Below are 20,807 nucleotides of genomic sequence, written 5' to 3'. Positions count from 1 at the left end.
CCCCAGCAAGGGGTATGGGCATTCTGGTATGACCATAAAAGAATGGGATACCCGGCCCATTCCCAAGTCCACTGTTCTTCAGGTAGTCCATGGATATTGTTTCATTCCCATGGCCCCCTGGACCCATGATACTTTAACAGGGGGCTATTGGGCTTGAGGAGCACTGAGTGTTGGGCTCCTGTATCCACCAAAAAACTGATGGGTTTCCCCTCCACCTTTAGGGTTACCCTAGGTTCGGGGAGGGGGGCCGAACCCTGTCTCCCCTAGTTACTATCTCCCGTCCCAAGGTTGAGTACCTTGGTGGGGCTTTTCTTATTGGGGCATTCTCTGGCCTAATGGCCTTCTTCCTTAAAATATGCACACTGATTTTTCCCTAGTCGAGGTTGCCCTCTTTTCTGAAAGTCTTCCTTACCTCCTTTCCCTGATGCTATCTGTCTCAGATGCCTCCGTCAGTCCTCTGGATCCGCAGTGGCAGCCAGCAGGATCCTTGCCAGGTCCTTGTTCTGCCTCCTTTCTGCCTTTATCTGTTTTTCCCTCTGCACTACCCTTATTATTGTACACTTTCTCGGCCACAGCTATTAAATCCCTTAAGCTCTTTTCACCCAGTCTCTCTACTCTTTAGAGGTTTTTCTTTATATCCAGAGCCAACTGGTTAACAAAAGCCATGGCCACTGCTGCTCTTTGGCCTCCGGGTCTAATGGAGTGTACCTGCAGAAGACATCCGTTATTTACTCCAAGAACACAGCTGGGCTTTCATTTAGTTCCTATTATCGTACACCTTTGCCAAATTAGTTGGCCTATGAGCAGCTGCTTTGAGACCTGCCAACAGAGCCTTGCGGTAAACCAGAAGCCTCCCCTTACCTTCTGCAGTATTATAATCCCAATCAGGCCAGGTCAGTGGATAGGCAGCATCAATCAGCGTCGGGTCAGTAGTAGGGATTAATTTCCTGGCTTCTGTTTGGATACATTCCCTTTCCTCTATGGTAAACAGGACCTGTAATAATTGATGACAATCATCCCAAGTGAGTTGCTGTGTGAATAAGACAGTTTCTAATAAATTAATAAGCTCCTTAGGATTTTCAGAAAAGGGAGCATTCTGGGTTCTCCAGTTGTAAAAGTCACTAGTGGCGAATGGCCAACAGTGATGGGGCTAGCTGCCGGCCTCATCTGTGGGGCCGGCGACTCTGAGGGGTAAAACAGTGGAGTCCCCCTCCAGTATTGCTGCCCTTCTACTCCTAGTCCCCTGAGCCGGTTCCCCCTGTGCCTGTGAAGAATCTGGTACCAGGGGTGCCAGTTCTGGAGGGGGTACATCCTGTGGAGGAGGTGGATAAGGAGGGGTAGGAAAAATTAGATCTTTTTTCTGTGCCTCCCTGTAAAACAGGGTACAGTGATGGTACTGATGGTTTGGTTTCAGGCTTAGGTGCATTCAGGGTTGTTTTCCGTTCTGCAGCCGTTAGCACCTCAGCTTTCTGTAAAGGAAGAAAAGACTTGACCCAAGGAGGGGGGTTATTAACTAAATCTCCCCAGACCATTATGTATGATATTTGATCCAAGTGTCCCATACATGGTTGAAGAATAATTTTCTCAACTGCATTAATGACAGCGGGATCAAAGGTCCCCTCCGAGGGCCATCCCAAGTTGGAAGTGGGCCATTGAGACCTGCAGAAAGTAATTAGTTTAGCCTTCCTGACAACAGAGAGGTTATGGGCTCGAGTCTTAACCTCTCCAAAATGTGCAAGAACCAGGTCCAGGGGTGTAGAGGGAGTCTGTCCCATTGCATCCATCTCAGTCACAGAGAAATAGACAACCAAAGACAAAACAGAGAGCCAGAAAGATACGCAGAAGGCGAAGTAGCAAATTCCCCCGCTGGTGTGGAAGAAAAACAAGACAGCAGCAAACTGCCGTGCCACGGGAGTGACCCACCTTGTCCTTTCACAGAAATCAACAGAGTCCGGGCCCTCCGTCCCCTCTTCCAGACCTCTGTGGTCACAGTCATCCAGCTCATCTGCTCCAACAGCTCCTGACCACACTGTTCACAAGTTTCCTCAAGGCTCAGAATAAAAGCTAGGACAGACATAGACAGGCACAACTAGAAACGAACAGACACTTACCGGCCAGCCAGGAACCTTCTAGGTCCTGGGGGTCTTGGGGATCCCAGAGGAGCCCCCAAGATGTTGTGCCCAGTTCACGAGACCCCAGAGACCACCAAGGAGCTGACCGCTGCAAACACACAAGGGTTTTTTTATTGTTGCAAGCTTAAGCTTGGGTCCACTCTGTCACCGACTCGGAGGATCTCAGATGTGAGACCCCTTGCTTTGGGAGACAGAGGTTTTTATAGGTTAAGTTCAGCAAGCAGAGGAGTAGGGGGTCTCCAGCCTGGCAAGCATCTGATTGGTTGCAGCTCAGTGCCAAACCATAAACTGCTGGCCTCAGGAAATCTGAAAAGATCTGGACTTTTAGTACCTTCCTGTCCCTGGTTAATTGACTGTTGGCGGGGGAGCTTTTCTGTATCCGTTCCAAGTATTGTGGTTTTTCTTAGAACAGGGCCCAGGGCTGGGTCAGTCCTCTGGAGGTTTTATCCAAGATGGACTCAGGTCTCTCAATATGTAAATGCACTGATGTCATGCAGTGCCTGCAGAAGTCAGAAGAGGGCATCAGATCCCCTGGAAATAATGTTACAGATGGTTGTTAGCCACCAGGTGGGTTCTGGATCCTCTGCAAGAACAGCCAGTACTCCTAAGTGCTGAGCCATCTCTCCTACCCCGTTTTTAAAAAATTTTGTATGTGTATGCATGTTTGTATGTGTACAGGTGCATGTGCATGTGTGTTCTGTGTGACTGTGGAGACCAGAGGTCAACCTCAGGTGTTCTTCCTTGGGAACCATCACTGAGCCCCAGGGATCTGCCTGTTTCCCCATCCCTGACAGACAAATGTACAACACCATACTTAGCTTTTTTTTTTTTTTTTGGAGACAGGGTTTCACTATGTAGTCATGGCTGGTCTGAAACTCATTATGTAGAAGAGACTAGCCTCAAACCTCACGGAGATCCATCTACCTTTGCCTCCTGAGTGCTGAGATTAAAGGTGTGTGCTACCATGCCCATCTACACCTGACTTTCTAACTTTGGAGCATTATTAATTACACCAACATTGCAACTACCCTGAACAAAATAAAAGCCTGACTCCTAAAATGAGATTTTAAGAGTGGAACCAAACTCAAAGACTACTAGTTCCCCGAGGTATCTCTTAGCTCCGTCTGTCTCCTTCAACCTGTCCAAATGGAGCTGTGTTCTCACCCTGTGCCAAAGGAACTCACTTGGGAACCCTATTTCTCCCATGGCCATTCCCCTCAACCCCCTGTCAGGCCACACCCATAATTTATTCAAAATGGTTTCTGCAGCTTCATTGGGGAAGTGTCAAGTTGAATTTCTACCCCACCCTTATCTCAATAGGCCTTTTCATCCCTAGTATTGATACAGGGGAAGGAGCATCCCCTAGAGGGTTCTTAGTCTCATCCATGAAAGAATTTGAGAATGGACTCAAACAGATGCTTTAGGACAATTTTACTCGATTTTTAAAGAAAAACCCTCATGGTAGGTAAGCTGGTATCTCAGCAGCTGCCTTGAGGAAGAGAGTGGAGAGGAGAAGGAAAAAGGCCATGAAGCTGTGCAGGTTCAGAGCCTGATGGAGCTCAGACACGTGGTGGACTGGCAACCACATGGTGGGGAGAAGGAGGCTTTACAGAAAAAGTAAAGAAACATAAGATGCTAGGACAGCCCAAAGCTTTAGAGAAAGCATGTTTAGAAAAGTGATATGAAGAAGCAAAGGAAAGATTATGCTTTTTGAAGAATTCAGAAAATCAAGCAGATTTACAGAAAGCTACATGACTGTGGCTGTGTCCAGAAGGAAATTTTTGCTACTCTAACCGTATCTTATTCATCCAACGTCAGGCAGTCTTCTATCTTGCACTGTTTCCAATGGGTGGAGATACTGCTTGCAGTACTTTGATATGTTAATCCTCAGACTTACCCACATTCACTCATTATCTCTTAGGGTAGAGTATCAAACTGGGAGATTGCCAAGGAGAGGCCCTGGTCATCAGACTGAAAGGATGGCTTTGCTGGGGTCCATTAAAAGTCATTAGTCCACATTATGTTCATTAATAAAAGTCCTTCCACCAACCCAGGTTCTTGTACTTGCATGGCAAACCTTTTACCAGCCCCTTATTATTCTTTCTTTTTAACCCCATTGTGTTTCACTCTGTAGCCCAGGCTGGCCTCCAACGCTGGGCATTCCTGGTTCAGCCTCTTGAGTGCTAGGATTATAGGAAGGTGCTACTATGCCAGGCTCTTAAAGGCTTTCTACAAGCCTGCTCATGTCCTTGTAAATACTATATTGAGCTGTGTTTAATGATCCCATCTCAATGTATTGCCTAGTTCCTGCTAAGACTTACATAGATGTAAGAGAAAGATGAAGTACAAATTCATGGTGTAATTACACAAGTACTCTCTGGTTGATAAAATTAAGATGAAAGTACAAAGAAAAACAACAAATGCCTGTGTGTTAAATGTATTACTGAGCCGGGCATGGTACATGCCTGTGACCCAGCCCTCCCTGGGTGGTGGGGGAGGAACTGAGAATTCAGGCCAGCCTGAGCTGTAAGACACTATCTCAAAAAAGAAAAGAAAAACTGATTACATTGCTGTGTGTACTACATCTAATGATTGTGAGAACTACTGCTAATGGTCCTAGTTAATCTTCTGTTGCTGCAATAAAACACTGACCAAAACCAACTTGTAGGGGAAAGGGTTTATTTGGCTTACACATTCCGATCACAGTTCATCATTGAGGGGAGCCAGGGCAGGAATTCAAGGCAGGACCCTGGGGCAGAAGCTGAAGCAGAGCCTGTGGAGGAGCACTGCTCCCTTGGCTAGCTCGGTTACACTCCTAGTATAATGCAGCTCCACGTGCCAAAGGATGACACCACCCACAGTGGGCTGGGCCCACCTAAACCAATTAGAAATTAAGAAAATGTCCCCCACAGACCTGGCCACAGGCCATTCTGATGGAGGAAGGGCTTCGCCCGAGGTTCCCTCTTCCCACGAGTGTCAAGCTATAACATTCCACCCCTTGTCAACTTTGACACTCAAATACATCACTTTAAACCATAACCTTTCCTTTATTGTTGTCCCCAAGATCTCATGTTAATACCACAATATAAAACCAGTCTTTTTGAGACAGGGTCTCCCTGTAACCCCAGCTGACCTGGAACTCACTATGTAGACCAGGCTGGCCTTAAACTCACAGAGATCTGCCTGCTTCTGCCTCCCAAGTGCTGGGATTAAAGGTGTGCTCCGCAATACCAAGTTTAAAGTTCCACAGTCTTTAAAAATTCCAGTGGTTTAAAAGTTCAGTGTACCTTCAGAATATCCAAAGTCTTAACTGTGGACTCCAGTAAAATCAAAAACAAGTTAGATACTTTTGGGTGTTTTTTGTTTTGTTTTGCTTTTGTTTATTTGTTTTGGGGTTTTTTGTTTGTTTTTATTGTTGTTTTTGTCTTTTTGAAACAGGGTCTCCCTGTAATCCCAGCTGACCTGGAACTTGCCATGTAGACCAGGCTGGCCTTGAACCCACAGAGATCCGCCTGCCCCTCCCTCCTGAGTGCCAGGACTAAAGGCATGCACCACCATGCCCAGCCCAGCAAACATTGTGGTTTTCTGTTTGGGTTTTCTTTTTTTTTTGGTCCCTTTGAGACAGGGTCTCCCTGTAGCCCCAGCTGGCCTGGAATTTACCATGTAGTCCAGGCTGGTCTTGAACTCACAGAGATCTGCCTGACTCTGCCTCTCCAGTACTGGGATTAAAGATGTGTACCACCACACCCAAATACTTTGTTTTCCCAAGAGGGATGAACACTTAGGCAAAACAGAAGTCTAGCAGTGTAGCTCCAAATTTTGTAGGGCAGGTCCTGATCTGGGACTCACAATCCTCTAGGATCCAAAGGACTTAGGGAGCTCCACTTGTGCTATCAACTGCAGCACACACAGCTTGTCTCCTAGGCTCAGGCCAGCCTCACTCCACCCTGCTGCTCCCTCAGTCCTTGGAGGTCACCCCACAGCTCCAGTATGCTGGGGTCTCCACTGCAACTGAGGCTGCACCTTCACCAGTTGTGTCTCCTGGCCTTTCACAGTGCCAAGCCTTAGCTGCTCTCCACTGACCCCTTCAGGCCTTCCTTCAAAACCAATACCAATGTGGGAGACTCTTACACGTTGCCAAATTCAGCTTCCAGTTTGAGATGCAGCTTTGTGTCCCGTGCCCCACCCACAACTGGACTACAGTTTTTGTGTGTTGACCCTAAGGAAACACTTCTCAGAAGATTTGATTTCAGTGATGCTGGCCTCTTATCTAGTCACAGCTGACTTTCAGCTGCAGCTAACCAACATCCATTGTCCCAGTAAACACAAAGGTTTCACTTCTACAGAATCTTGCCCCCACCTGCGGGGACCCTGTACAGGTAAGGCTCGAGGGGGACCACTCCCTGAAAGGAAAAACGGGCGAGAAAGAAGAGACGGAGCCCAAGCAAGTCCACTTGTCAAGGGCCGCTTTATTGTACTGCAAGCTTTCCTTATATACAGTTTGTATTTAGAAGGGGTTGAAGAAGTTGGTCAAAGGTTACAGCATTCTTATGGGTATGGGAGGGGGACTGAGCAATTCAGCAACGTGACTGACCACCAGATGTTCCAAGAGATTACTGCATGACTCTTTTTTCCGAGAACTGTTTGCAAGAGGAAGAGAAAGATAACCTTGCCATAAATTCTTTCCCAAGGTTACTTGTGTAAGCAGAATATCCTGCTTAAGTCAACTGTTTGTAGAGCTATATTATATTTTTTGGTAATGAATGTTGTTTCTCCAGCTCCCGACAGAATCTCAGTTGAAATAAATCACATTAACAACCCCAAGACAGTCTGTAAGAGACTTCACAGATCAGGCCTCCATTGTCTGCATCTCTCTAAACATTCCTATCTTCCAGGCTCACAACAACTCATTAAGCTCTGAGCACTCAACAGCCTCTCCAGCCCAAAATTTCAAAAATCCTTCCACAATCCTCCCCAAAACAACATAGTCCATCAAAGCAATATCTTACTTTCTGGTACCAGTTTCTCTATTAAGTTTCCTCTCACTGTGATAAACCACTTTATTTCATCTTACAGTTCCCTCATTACAATTCACTGAGAAAATTCAGGGCAGGAACTCAAGGAAAAAACCTGGAGACAGGATAATCCCACATGGCAGCTAACAACTGTCTGTAATTCCAGTTCCAGGAGCTTTGACAACCTCTTCTGTCCTCCGTGGGCATGCATGACAGGGGTGCACTTACCTACATGCAGGCAGTACACAAATACACATAAAATAAAAATAATAAATAAAATATTTTTTAAAAAACAAAAAAAACCTGGAGACACCAGGAGCTGAAGCACAGACCATATAGGAGTGCTGTTTACTGGCTTGTTCCTCTGGGCTGAGCTCAGCCTGCTTTCTTATATAGCCCAGGACCACCTGCCCAGGGATGGCACCATCCATTAGGCTGGGTCCTCCCACATTACTCAGCAATCAAGAAAATGCCTCACAGACTGCCACAGGCCAGCCCCAGAGAGGAAAATCCCCAGTTGCAGCTCCCTCTTCCCAGGTGTCAAGTTGACAACCAAAGTCAATCATGACATTCCACCCTTTGAATTATTCCGTTGTATATTCTGCTTTAACATTTTTTATTACACTTACTTGTATTGTGGTGGGGGATGTACATACGCCCTTGTGTGCATGTGGAGGTCAGAATACAGCTTGCAAGAGTTGGTTCTCTCACTACCATGTGGTTCCCAGGTAGTCAAGTTTGGCAGCAAGCACCTTTACCTCCTGAGCCATCTTTTAACTTAATTGAATACTAATTTATTGTTTTATTATTTTACTTACAAGCTGTGACTCTAAGAAAAACAGCTCAATCTTCATGTATGTGCTTTGAAGTTAACCAGACTCAGCATTTTAATGCTATTATTCTGTATGAGATGGTGATCCTGGTGTGAACTCCACTTCCTTGAGGGGGAGATAGCTGGGCTTGTTTCTTAAATAAAAAGGGTTTCAAATGAACTGTTTTTGTTTAGTTGGTTTTGTTTGTTTTAAGATAGGGTCTCACGCAGCCCAGGCTTGCCTCCAACACTCTGCAGTTGAGTCTGACCTTGAACTCCAGATCCTCTAGCCTCTGGTTCCAAAGTGCTAAGATTACAGGCATACATCACCACACACAGCTTATCTACAGTACATATGAGAAAAATATTAAATGTCTTTTATTATTATGAATTAATACACTGCCATTTTCTTTTATAGATCGTTCACGAGAAGTCTTGGAGCAATTAGTAGGATCAAGAAAACTAAAGCAAGTGACATGGACTGTTTATTGATGTTTACCAAAGTCTATCAAAGTTATAAAAGCTTACCCAGGAGCATTTCCTTCTCCTATGAAGGTTTTAAGCTGTTATATGAGGTATTACTAATCGAAGTCTAAATAAACATGTATTAAAAGCATAATTAACCTTCTGAGCTACTTTCTGGCCTGTACCCCTAGGAAATATTTAACCAAAAGCAAAGTGGAACATCAGGCCTGTGACTTCACAGAAATTTATACATTGCTTTGTTTCACTGAAATCAACAATAAAGATACATCAATCAAAGTTAGCCACTCGGCTGTGTGTGTGGCTCAAGCAGAGCACTTGCCTGGCTTGCATGAGGCCTGGGTTGAAGAGCTGGATTCTCAGCATACATACAAAGAGGTGCCACTTAACATATACATACTCTGAAGCCCTTGTTCAGACACTCTTTTCATTGATTTTTTTTTTTCTTTTTGTCCATTTTGAACTCAGAGCCACACATATACTAGACAGGAAGCAAGCACATTTCACTAGCTTTTATGGATGCTCTTTCCAAGTACATTTTGTTTATCTGTGAGCTTTCTTCTTGACAAAATCATACTGAGAATTACGTGTGTATGTGTGGTACTGGGGAAACTAGAGTTTCATGCATGCTAACTAGGCACTGCACCACTAAGCTTTATCTCTGGTCCCAGAAATATATAAAAGTGATTGAATACGAAATACCATTATAGTGTTTACTGCCCAGCATGGTGGTACACACCTTTAATCCCAGCAGAGGCAGGTGGATCTCTGAGTTTGAGGCCAGCATAGTCTACATAGCAAGTTCCAGGCTAGCTGAGGCTACAGGGAGACCCTGTCTCAAAAAGACCCAAAACAAAACAAAAGATTCCTTACTAAAGTTCATTTGATTTATCATTGTGAAATAAACAGCAAGGTACCAGTTTTCAAATGAAAAGTCTTGGGACTGGAGAGATGGCTCAGTGGTTTAGAGCACTGGCTGCTCTTGCATAGGATCTGGCAACTAATAGCCATCTGTAACTCCAGTTCCAAGGGATCTGATGTCCTCTTCTGCCCACTGAAGACACTGTATGAATGTCATGCACTTAAGTGCAGGCAAAACACTTACAAAATATTTTTTTTTAATTTAAGTGTATATGTCTTTAGTGACCACAAAATCACTTTACTGATGCTATGATTCAGTTACCCATAAAAAAACTCCTTATACCATCAGCCCTCTTTCACTAGTATTTTTATAAACACTTTTTAAAAGGTTTATTTTTAGTGTATGAGTGTTTTTCTACATGTATGTATATACACCACATGCATGCAGTGCCTATGCAGGTCAGAAGAGGGTGTCAGATCCCCTGGAATTGGTATTGCAGACAGTTGTGAGCTGCCATGTAGGTGCTGGGCACTGAATCCAGGTCATTTTTTTTTAATTTTTATTTTATGTGTATGCGTGTATTGCCTACATGTAGGTAAGAGCACCTGTGTCATGCAGTGCCTGCAGAGGTCAGAAGAGGCTGTTGGATCGGATCCCCTGGAACTGGATGGATAGTTGTTAGCTGCCATGTGGGTGCTGGGATTTGAACCTGGGTCTTCTGCAAGAACAATCAGTGTTCTTAACCACTGAGCCATCTCCCCAAAGCCCTTGTAAACATGTCCACTTTAGCCTAGCTGGTTCATCAAAATTCCAGCACTCAGGAGGCAGAGGCAGGAAAATAAAAGTAGAGGAGCCATAATAAAACTGTCTTGAGAAAATTTTATTTTACCTTTCATAAAGTAAAAAACAGAAATGTATAATATAGTAAATTTTTTCTATATGTTTATGAGAGTACATATTTAACCATTTCTTGCTGCTTTAGTTTTCTTTTTTAGATAAAACCCCAAAAGTAAAAACTAGGTTTCCTTCCCAAACCGTTGAATAAGTCATTTGTTCCCTCTCCAAAGGGATGGAAGGATATCATTTTTACCAGTTCTTATAGTTTGTTGTGGTTGTTGCTTTTTGAGACAAGCACCAGCTGGCCTGGAATTTGCTATCACCTCAATTTCACAGAGCTCTGCCTCTGGCTCCAGAATACTGGGATTAAAGGCACGTGCCACCATGCCCAGTTAATTCTTATAGTTTAAAAAAATTAATGTATATGAGTGTATGTACTTATATACTCCATGTATGTAAGTGCACCCATGTTGTGCAATGCCTGCAGAGGTCAGGCCCATCAGACCTCCTGGAACTGACATTAAGGTGGTTGTTAGCTGCCATGTGGGTGCTGGGAACTGAACCTGCGTCCTCTGCAAGAGCAGCCATTGCTCTTAACCGCTGAGCCATCTCTCCAGCCCCCAGTTTTGTTTTTTTTTAATACTTTATTTTCATTTTATGTGTATGAGTGTATTGCCTGCATGTATGTAAATGCACCCGTGTCATGCAGAGCCTGCAGAGGTCAGAAGAAGGTGTTGGATCCCCTGGAACTGGACTTAAGGACAGTTGTTAGATGCCATGTGGGTGCTTGGACTCGAACCCAGGTCCTCTGCAAGAGCAGCCAGTGCTCTTACCCACTAAGCCATCTCTCCAACCCCCATCCCCTAGTTCTTACAGTTTTAATCTGGAATGTCCCCCAAAAACTTGTGTCAAAGGCCTGATCCCTGGTGCAGTAATGTTCATAAGTGAATCATGAAGGCTGTGACCTCATCAATGGGTTAATCAACTGAGGGACTCATAGCTGAGCAAACTATTGAGAAGTGATGGAAACTCTAAGAGGTAGGGCTTTGTTGGAAGAAAAGGCCACTGGAGACGTGTCCTTGGAGAGTGTATCTTTTCACTATCCATTGCTTTCGCGGCTTCCTGGCCCTGTGAATTGAGCATTTGCCTCCACCACATTATTTTTGATGCCATACTATCCCACCTTGTTTCAGGCCAAACAATGGGGCCAGCATGTGATAGATTGACACCTCTGAAACTGGGCCAAAATAAGCCAATCCTACTTTAAATTGATTTTCTCAGGTATTTTGTTGCAGTAGCAATTCCTTATTTATCTTTCCAGAGATATCCTATTAATACTACAGGCAAATGTGCATTTTATATATATTTACATACATATGTAGATATACTTTTTTGCATAATTAGTTGTATATGATTCATATTATTTACATTGTTTTCACTTAAGGTACCATGCTTTATTGATATAAAATCCTGACAACCCAGGGTATGAAATGCTGACATAAACCGTTACCGACTTTAGTAAAGCATACAGAGCTATCCTAAGGTGTTACAGCAGAGTAAGTAGGAAGTTTCAAATCAGTTTTCTCTATGATTGTTCACTAAGGCCCTATTAAATACTAAGTACTCTAAAAGGGTCCTTATACTTTAGTGCAGTAACCATTTAAGGTGAAAGCCAGCCTGAGCTACTTAGCAAGTAATAGGCCAGACAGAGCTACACAGTGATACTTTGTCTCAGAAAAATTTTTTTAAAAAAAAGAATTTAGCAATGGGCGGGGGGGGGGGGGGGGCTCCCCCCTTTAACCCCAGCACTTGGCAGGCAGAGGCAGGCGGATCTCTGTGAGTTCAAGGCCAGCCTGGTCTACATAGTGAGTTCCAGGCTGGCTGGGGCTACAGGGAGACCCTGTCTCAAAAATGACGAAAAAAAAGGAATTTAGCTCAGTTGGCAGGGTGCTTGCCTAGCATGAATGAAGCCCTGGGTTTGATCCCCAGCATTGCATTCAACTGGGTATGGTCATAGGACCTGTAATCCCTGCACTTAGGAGGTGGAAACAGGCTGATGAGGATGTTCAAGGTCACTCTCTGCTACTTAGCAAATTCAAGGTCAGCCAGTGATACATGAGACTGTCTCAAAGAAATTTTTTAAAAAGTAAAAAATTAAAAAATATTTAACCAGCCCAGTATCCCAGCTACAAAGTGGCAGTTTTCTAATTCCAAAGTCTTTGAACTCCATACCATACTGACTACATCCTTGAATTTTACATCATTTTTTTAAATGCAGTACTCTATATTTCATCTGAGTCAAAGGAATATAATTACAGGTATCTTCAACTACAGAAACAGATTCTGCTACAATGTCCTTAATTATTCTCTACCACTTTTATTACACATTACCCTTACTGGGTGTTGCCTTCTATAATTTCTAGAAGAGTAAATGTAGCCAAACAATCACAGGTGGAGAGCTGTCTGGTTGGTATGAACAGAAGTGCCTAGTTACTTGACAAAGGTTGAAAATCTTTTATATTTTGTAAAGACTTGCCATTTGACAGGAATTGCATTCTTTGAACTGTGGAGTATCTCCTACAGAGGAAATTTTTCAGGTCTGATCCAAACAGAACTATATTCATACTGGAAAGCACTTTTTGACAGTTCAGGGCTGAAAATCCCACACAGTGCTCGTGGTCAATCCATTGTTTTCCTGTTGTGTTGGCTCCGGAAGTATGTATTCTACTAGTCGGTGCAGTTGGTGCTGGATTCTGTGTCCACTGAACTGGGGTCGTCCAGGGTCACCAATCAGTACTCGGGTTCCGTAGGTCCAAAAGCAGTTCTCCAGCCACCGATGAAGACTCTCTGCAAGGTCTTCATCATAAAACATATCTCCAAGGACAATGAGGTCCCACTTACCTTGTTGCATATTCAAAATGTTTTTGGTTAAAATGGGAAAGGGATTCAGTCCATTCAATCTGCAATTTAGTACAACAGCCATTCCTGCAACTTTCCAAAACATACGATGAATCAGTCTGTTAGCATAACCAGTAAGCTATTTTAATTCCTTATTGATTAATTGAAATATTTGTTAAACTCCAACAAGAGTCAGTGAGATGGCTCAGCAGGTGACGATGCATGCAATGAGCCTGAAAACCACGGTTCAATCCCAGAATCCACGTGATGGTAGAAGAGAACCAACTCCCACCAGCTGTCCACTTAACCTGTACATGTGTGCTATGGCACAGTGTGCATGCATATAAACATGCACACACATACATGAATGAATGAATAAATAGATAAATAAATGTAAAATAATCTAGTATTTATTTCCTTTTGTTGAAATATTTTGTTGAAAGGTCTTTTTTGTTTTTAGATAAAGAAGTTTAAAGTTTATGCCAGTATCATGCCTGTAGTTCTAGGACTTGGGCAGCCAAGGTAGGATCACTGCACGTTTGAATCAGCCTGAACTACGTAGCTAGTGCCAAGCTGCCAGGGCTATAGCATGAGATCCTGTCTCAAAGAAAAACAAAGAGCCTGGGCATGACAGCACAAGCATGGAATCCCAGCACTTGAGAGCTGGAAACAGGAAGATCAGAATTTTAAAGTCATTGTTAGCTACATAACTAGTTGTGGTCATCCTGGGCTAGGTGAAACTCAAAAACAAAACCCTACTATATATATTGAATACAGAACAGCAATGGTGAGATTTTAGAAACATTTTCTGATACAAGTAACTGGGATCTGGTTGTTTTTGTATGTTTGTTTACTACAGATAGGGAAATAAGCCCTTGGACTTGATAGAGGCAGTAAGAACTGAAACCTCTATAAAATAGAATAGAATAGCTGGGTGTGGTGGCACACACATTTAGTCCCAGCACTCTGTAAGTTCAAGGCCAGCCTGGTCTACATAGTGAGTTCCAGGCCAATTGGGCTACAGGGAGACCTTGTTTCAAAAAGAAGCCCCCCCCCAAAAAAATGACAGAATAAAATAAGAGTCTTGGAGGGCTAGACCCTCTGTGAGGGCAGACCAGAAAATCCAGACTAAATAAAATCTTACCTGTCACAACTTGATGTTTTGTTTGTTTTTATTTGGAGATAAGGTCTTACTGTGTAGCCTTGACCTCAAACTCACTATGTAGACCAGACTGACCTTGAACTCACAGAGAGCTGCCTGCCTCTGTCTCCCAATTGCTGAGATTAAAAGTGTATGCCACTGTGAGACCAGGTACAACTTGGGTCTTCATAAAATAAATATTGCCCCTGAAGACACATGCCTATCTATCTTCCCTTGGATTTTGGTCAAATGAACATAACTTTCGAATTTCAGGGACTTCTCAACCCAGAAGCTAACACCCTTGCCCCCAGGCTGGTATCCCTCTGGGCTGTCTGGCAAACAAATCAAATCCTTTTGGGCAATCACACTGTCATTTCAGGCCCCAGATAAATGCCCCACTGAACATACCTCAGAATATCAGATTACAAAACACATGGCAATCAGCTTTCACAATAAGCATTTCTATATATTTACTCTGAAAGGGAAAAAAGATGAGCCTTAAGTGTTTAAATATGAAACCCTTACTGGGGTCTATGTCGTTGGCCAAGACCTTGGCTGCTCCGCCCATCTTGGCAGCAATAGCTGTGGCTCCACATCCACTTCCAAAATCTAAGACAGACTTTCCTCTAACAACATCTGGGTTATCCAAAAGATACCTAAAATTAGAAAGGAGAAAACTCCTCAGAGTTTTTCCTCAGAGGAAATGGTCAGTATCAGTAAATATCAATAAATAAATAAAATAAATACTAACCGATAAATAAAAGTATCTTTAGGTTGAGTTGATTGGGTAAAAAATAGAACTTAAGTAAGGCCTGGAGACAGATCTGTAATCTCAGTTACTCAGAAGGCTGACACAGGAAGATCAAAAGTTCAAGGCCAACCTGGGCAACTTAGTGAAATCCGTCTCAAAGAGTAAAGGGCTGGCAAAGATGGCTTAACAGGTAAAGAGGCTTGCTGCCAAATCTGACAACATAAGTTGAATCTCTAGGATCCACATAGTAGAAGGAGAGAAGCAACTCCTGAAAGTTGTCCTCTGACCTTGATCTTGTTGAGAAAAAAAATGAAATATCTTGATGAATGCTGTAAGAACTCTGCATTTTGATAAAAAACTCTGTTTAAAATGTTGATTTAGATTTACTTGCTAAGCTTGCCTGTTCTGCCTGATTTGTATCTACCACACATGGATGATTAACCTAGTTAAAATGCTAAGAATTAAAGTGCTGTAAACCTCCTTCCTGAACCCTGGACCCTGGACCCCAGACTCAGTTGATTTACAATATGTCCTGTAGGCCTGTTTGCACATACCAGATAACCGATAAGGAACAAAGAGAAGGAAATTGCACCAGGCTTACACCAGATCTAGCCTTCCTAGAAAAGATGTTTAACCGAAACTATAGCTTTTAAAAGATGTTTAATCAAAATGTCTGCTGAAAAATGCTTTTTATATAATAACTATGTAGGCCTATATAATCTATATCTAAAACTAAATGGGGGTCGATCGTTCTAACCAGACTTACATGTCTTGGGAAACCGGTCGACCCCAGCCGGCTAAAAAATAAAGACTCTGCTTGATTTTTACATCTCCAATCCCATGTATTTGTTATCTAGAGGGGACCCATCGAGTCACGGACCCTAACAATCTCTACACTCACAATAGCATGACTGAGGAACCCACACAAATAGATGAAGGTATTTTTTTAATCCTAAAAATAAAAAGTAAAAAGAAAGCTGGGGCCGGACGTGGTGCATGTGCGAGAGAGAGAGAGAGAGAGAGAGAGAGAGAGAGAGAGAGAGAGCACAAGTATGGTGGTCCTGTGATCTTAGTACTCAGGGGACTGAAACAGGATTGCCACAAGCTCAAGGCCAGCCTAGGATACAGAGCAAGTTCCAGGCCAGCCCAGACTAGAGGGAGATTTTTATGGAGGCCAGGCAAGAGCACTGGATCCCCTGTAACTGAAATTACTGACACTTGGGAGCTGCCAAGTGTAACTCAAGATCGATTCAAACTCAAAATCCTATTGCCTCAGCTCCAGTGTTGGGGTAAAGGGGTGCAGCATCATGCCCAGCTGTAGTAAGTTTTTTTAGAGATGCCTTTGTCTTTCCAGAAGACAAACGCTCTTCTACTTTATGAAGCAATACAAACCATGCACAGGATGGGACCTGCACAAGCCCCAGATACTTTCGGGTTTGGCCACAGTAATATAGGGCCCAGAGAGCATGGGATGGGGATGGGAGGGGATCTGTGACAGCCTTAAAGGTTACCATTTCAGTGGGACAGTACCTAGATAGGGCCTGGCCTCCTGGCCAGTAGATTGCCCAGTAGGGATCACTGTAGGGCCACAGGTCAGCCCTTTCCCACCAGAATTTGCACTTGGGGGTCAAAAGCCGTAACTGGATTTCAGGGGTGAGGCTGCCACTGCTGGTCACTTCAGTGTTGTCCTCCACGAATGCTTTCACCTTGGGGTCCAAGTAGCTTCCTGCTGTTCTCCAGGAAAACAGCGGGAACCCGCTGCTCACAGGCTGCAGGAGATTCCAGCAGCCCCTGGGAGCTTTCCAACCCAGGCTGAAAGCCATTATTCTTTCTCCAAACCTCAGTTTCTGTAGCATGACCATTAACAAGGCTTGCTCCTCATGCAGCCAGAAGGAGGCTCTGGCTCTCCATTAGTTGACACTGGGATTTCTGGATCTCTACAAATAACAAAATACTGAATATTCTTAGTCTAGCCAACATATCCATATGCTACTATACAGTAAGAAAATAAGCTAGTGTGAGTTCTGGACCTAACTTCCTAAGTGAAGTTCACATCCAAGGAAAGCTTTGGTGTATCAACTTGGGAGAAAAATCTATCTTCTGTTGTCTTTTTGCTATAAAATCCTTTTAGTAACTCAGGATGACAACGGGCATTTCGTTTTTCAAGAATCTTCAGGAAAATGCCTGTTAAAAAAGTAAGGTGTATCTTTTTTGGTTGTTTTTTGAAACTGGCCTGGAACTCACTATGTAGACCAGGCAGACATCAAACTTGCAGTGATCCTTCTTCCTCTGCCTCTTCAGTGCTAGGATTATAGGGATGTGTCATCACATTTTTTTTGTAATAAAAGGATATTATCTCCTAAATTTCCTGTCAATATTGATTCAACTTCACAAAGCCTGAACTTAAAAGATTTATTTAAAAAAAGAAAGAAAAAAAAGTGATGGGGAGATATGGGAGGTGTTGGAAGGGAGGGAGTGGGCATGGATTTGATCAAAACATTTTATATGCATGTATGAAATCCTCAATAAAGTTTTTGTAAAAGTTAAAAAAATAAATAAAAATATTTAAACCATATATTAAAAAGATTTACAAAAAAAAAAATATAGCAATTACAGTGTGCATCTATAGTAGGGTATACGTCCCAAGGGCCAAAAGGGTTACAGAGAAGTTTCAGACTCATCCAAAAGTATTATTTTTAATAATAATTATAGCAATAAGATTGTTAGTAACAATATTATTACAATTATGTCATTATTTGGGGTCTAATATATTTACATATGCATATTTTAAACTAATCTGAATTTTAACTATGTACAGTTGAAATTATAATACAGGTAATTTATTATAATAAAGATAGTGACGAACTACAACAAAAAAGATTTATAGTCCAGGGGCTGGAGAGATGGCTCAGCAGTTAAGAGCCTCTGGCTGTTGTTACAGAGGACCCAGGTCCAGTTCCCAGCATCCATATGGTGTCTAACAACCATCTGTAACTGCAGTTCCAGGGGATCCAAGGCCTTCTTCTGGCCTCTGAATGCAATGCTCTTGGTGCAGGCAATACACTTACACACATAAAGTAAAAATAAATTTAAAACAAAGAATTATAATTTAAAAGAAACACGCCTTGGAGAGTAGGGATGAGGAACGGCATCTCAAACACTAATCACACAGTTGTTTAGGCCTCTAATCTGTTTTGGATAAAATTTTTGTATTGTTTTTGGTTTTGGTCGTTTTGGGATTGTAGGCTTAGTGTCCACACGACTGCTTTATGGTCATTGGGGATTGAACCTAGGACTTCCTGCATGCTAGACAAGTTCTCTACCAATTGAGTTTTAAGGGTTAAAGCAGGGCTATGTGGGATTACTTTTATTTGATCATGTCTTCACAGCACTAATGAGCGTTCCGCTTTGAAGCAATCTTAATGGTGAATGAGGTACACAGATCAGGAAGAACACGATTTAAAAAAAAAAAAAAAAAAAAAAAAAGGGAGTGGGGTGAAACGCAAGCCAGGCGCGTGGTGCGGGCCAGGCACACCAGGCTCCGGTAGGAGGGCCGGCCAGTCTGGACTAGCGTCTCAAAATAAGAAAACAATGCCGGGCTTGGTACGCAATCCTGTAATCCCTTGGGCGGCTGAAGCAGGAGGAGTACCTCAAATTTTGAGCAACCTGGGCTACACAGTGAGACCTCAAAAAAACCAAAAAGGTTAAATTCCAAAAAGTGTTTATGACCCGTTACTCTGCTATGCAGGGAACTCGCCTATCTTCAAGTGGCAGCGCAATCCCTGTCGTTTTACCTGGCTTTGCACAGGGCGCTCGGCCACTCGCCCTAGCGATTCCTCCGGCAGAAAACGCAGGCCCCTTCCCGGAGCGCAACGCGGAACCCGCAGCGGGAGAACACGGGAACGCCGGAACGCGGGAACCCGGACTGTGAAGGCTGCGGACCGCAGTGCAGGGGGAATTTAAAATGGATGGAAAGCTAGAGACAGCGCGGAACCAACTGAGCGTGGAAACAGCGGAACGCCAGACCGGTGGAACCCGGGGGAGCCCGTCAGCAGTAACACACTATTTATATAAGGCAAATGGGGCCGCACTGGGGGCTGCTACTAGGAATAGAGGCGTCATTCTCCTTGGAGACTTATGGACAGGTGAAAAGCCATCCAGAAGGCAGGAGCAGTGGGCTGAAGGGTTAGCTCTGGTAGAAATGCTTGTGCTGTGATGAGTGTGTGAACCTCAGGAAAGCCATAAGCTTCATTAGAGGAGACCATAAAGGCATAAAATCATGAGAGTGGCTAATCGGCTCTAATTGTAGAAGTATAAAGTTCCCCAAGTGACCAAACGGATATAGATTGGCAGTTTGGCCTTGCTCACACTTTGTTAGTTGGTCACTCCCAGGACTGAGATTGTGGAGCCCACCTGTCTCCTCTAGGATCATAGATAAACCTGCCAAATCTGAGGAAATAATCTTAGGAAGAAAGACCCCCCCAGATCACCCGAAGACACCAAACCTGGGCACTAATTCAACTCCCTACAAAGTGCAGCTGTGTCTCACAACTTCCTTATAAAAACCCCCCGTTTCTTTGTCACACTGTAGATGCTTGATCCGGTAGTAGTGTTAGGGGAAAATCAGAGACCAGCAACCAAAGGCAGGTGAGGAGAGGGATTTAATTTAATTTAATTTTACGGATCCTTCCATAAACAAGCCAGTACTCCCCCCCTCCAGTTTTAGGGGTTTTTATATTCATGTGAAGAAATAAAAGTAAAAGACAAAACAGCACATAGGTGGCAATTAAGTAAAAGGTACATGTGATAATTAAGGTAATGTATGGCCACAGGGGTTACAAAGACTTCCTTCCAGATCCACCATAGGGGCCAGGATGAAGACTCCAGTTTATCTCCCCAGTCTTGTCTCTTGTCTAGGAGCTCTTCCTGCCCCAAAGTTCTTAATTACCATCACATTGCAAAGCTTTCCACTTCCACAACAGTAGCTTCTACCTCTCACTGTGTCTTCTTTGAATAAAGGAAGATATATTCCTTGCCTGTTGCAGGTCTGGCTCTAGTTTTCTTGTCTTTTACTCATCCATCTTTCCTTTTATTCTCCAAAAATCTAACACCCAGCAGGGGAGGTTGCAGGGGAGTGGGAAAGCTATAAATACAGACTGTTAAAAAATTATTACATTATTTTTTCTGTGTGTGTTGTATGAGGGGCACGTGTAGCAGCCAGAGGACAACTTGGAGTTGGTTATTTCCTTCCACCATGTGGGTCCTGGGTACTGAACTCAGGTTGTTAGACTTGACAGTAGGTGTGGGGGGGGGTGTAAAAATAAAACCTCTTTATCCCTTTGCCAGTTGATGGTGTAAAACATAGCTGATGCTCCAAAGAGAATAAAAGCTAGTTTATTATGAGCCAAATGTGAGTGACCATGACCCAGAAACACAGACTCAGGTTACCCTGCATGATATGGTCCACCTTGAAACTGCCTACATGAACTTTCACAGGCACAGAACAAAAGGAAATTCTAAATTAAGGCATTTTCTAAATACACTGGTGGGCACATCAGGTAGACAAGTTGTAGCAGAGCAAGAAATCTCTTGTATAGGTTTCGGACGCTGTCTTATAATGTTAGGGTCCGTGACTCGATGGGTTCCCTCCAGGTAACAAATACACGGGATTGGAGATGTAAAAATCAAGCAGAGTCTTTACTTTCCAGCTAGCTGGTGTCGACCGGCTTCCCAAGACATGCAAGTCTGGTCAGAACAATCGACCCCCATTCAGTTTCAGGTACAGATTATATAGGCCCACATAGTCATTACACAAAAAGCATTCCTCAGCAGACACTTTGATCAAACATCTTCTAAAAGCTATAGTTTCGGTTAAAC

The 20,807-nt window shown here is 43.4% G+C and overlaps 2 protein-coding genes across 3 annotated transcripts in view; one reads left to right on the top strand and one right to left on the bottom strand.

The window, feature by feature from the left end:
• Window positions 1-8,577, top strand: part of Amn1 (antagonist of mitotic exit network 1 homolog) — a 39,156-nt gene extending 30,579 nt beyond the window's left edge. Inside the window, exon 7 of the mRNA XM_008827000.3 lies at window positions 8,377-8,577. Coding sequence (XP_008825222.1) covers window positions 8,377-8,450 — 74 coding nt within the window. The 3' untranslated portion in view covers window positions 8,451-8,577. The remainder of the gene's footprint in view (window positions 1-8,376) is intronic.
• A 3,487-nt stretch (window positions 8,578-12,064) lies between these two features.
• Etfbkmt (electron transfer flavoprotein subunit beta lysine methyltransferase) lies at window positions 12,065-18,926 on the bottom strand. 2 transcript variants are annotated; one of them, XM_008826989.3, is made up of 4 exons: window positions 18,725-18,926; window positions 16,461-16,867; window positions 14,705-14,835; window positions 12,065-13,131 (listed from the first exon to the last, which is right to left on the bottom strand). In XM_008826989.3, exons 2-4 carry the CDS (start codon window positions 16,790-16,792, stop codon window positions 12,788-12,790), a joined length of 807 nt encoding a protein of 268 aa, XP_008825211.1. In that variant the 5' UTR covers window positions 16,793-16,867; window positions 18,725-18,926; the 3' UTR covers window positions 12,065-12,787. The 2 variants fall into 2 exon arrangements, with proteins under 2 accessions (XP_008825211.1, XP_029416319.1); XM_029560459.1 differs by lacking the exon at window positions 16,461-16,867.
• Window positions 18,927-20,807: the final 1,881 nt, after the last annotated feature.

This window comes from Nannospalax galili, unplaced genomic scaffold (assembly GCF_000622305.1).
Source record: "Nannospalax galili isolate Female #2095 unplaced genomic scaffold, S.galili_v1.0 scaffold710, whole genome shotgun sequence".
In the NCBI taxonomy this organism is placed as follows: Eukaryota; Metazoa; Chordata; class Mammalia; order Rodentia; family Spalacidae; genus Nannospalax; species Nannospalax galili.
The sequence above is the reverse complement of the archived record's forward strand: the minus strand, read 5'-3'. Positions and strand labels throughout refer to the sequence as shown.

What these genes read in the sequence shown, in the direction of transcription:
- Etfbkmt (XM_008826989.3), bottom strand. Translation starts at nt 16,792, where the DNA reads ATGGTCATGCTACAGAAACTGAGGTTTGGAGAAAGAATAATGGCTTTC. An exon ending in GGAGGCCAGGCCCTATCTAG is followed by an intron (nt 14,836 to 16,460) that starts GTACTGTCCCAC and finishes TTCTAATTTTAG; the next exon opens with GTATCTTTTGGATAACCCAG. An exon ending in GGCCAACGACATAGACCCCA is followed by an intron (nt 13,132 to 14,704) that starts GTAAGGGTTTCA and finishes TGTTTTGGAAAG; the next exon opens with TTGCAGGAATGGCTGTTGTA.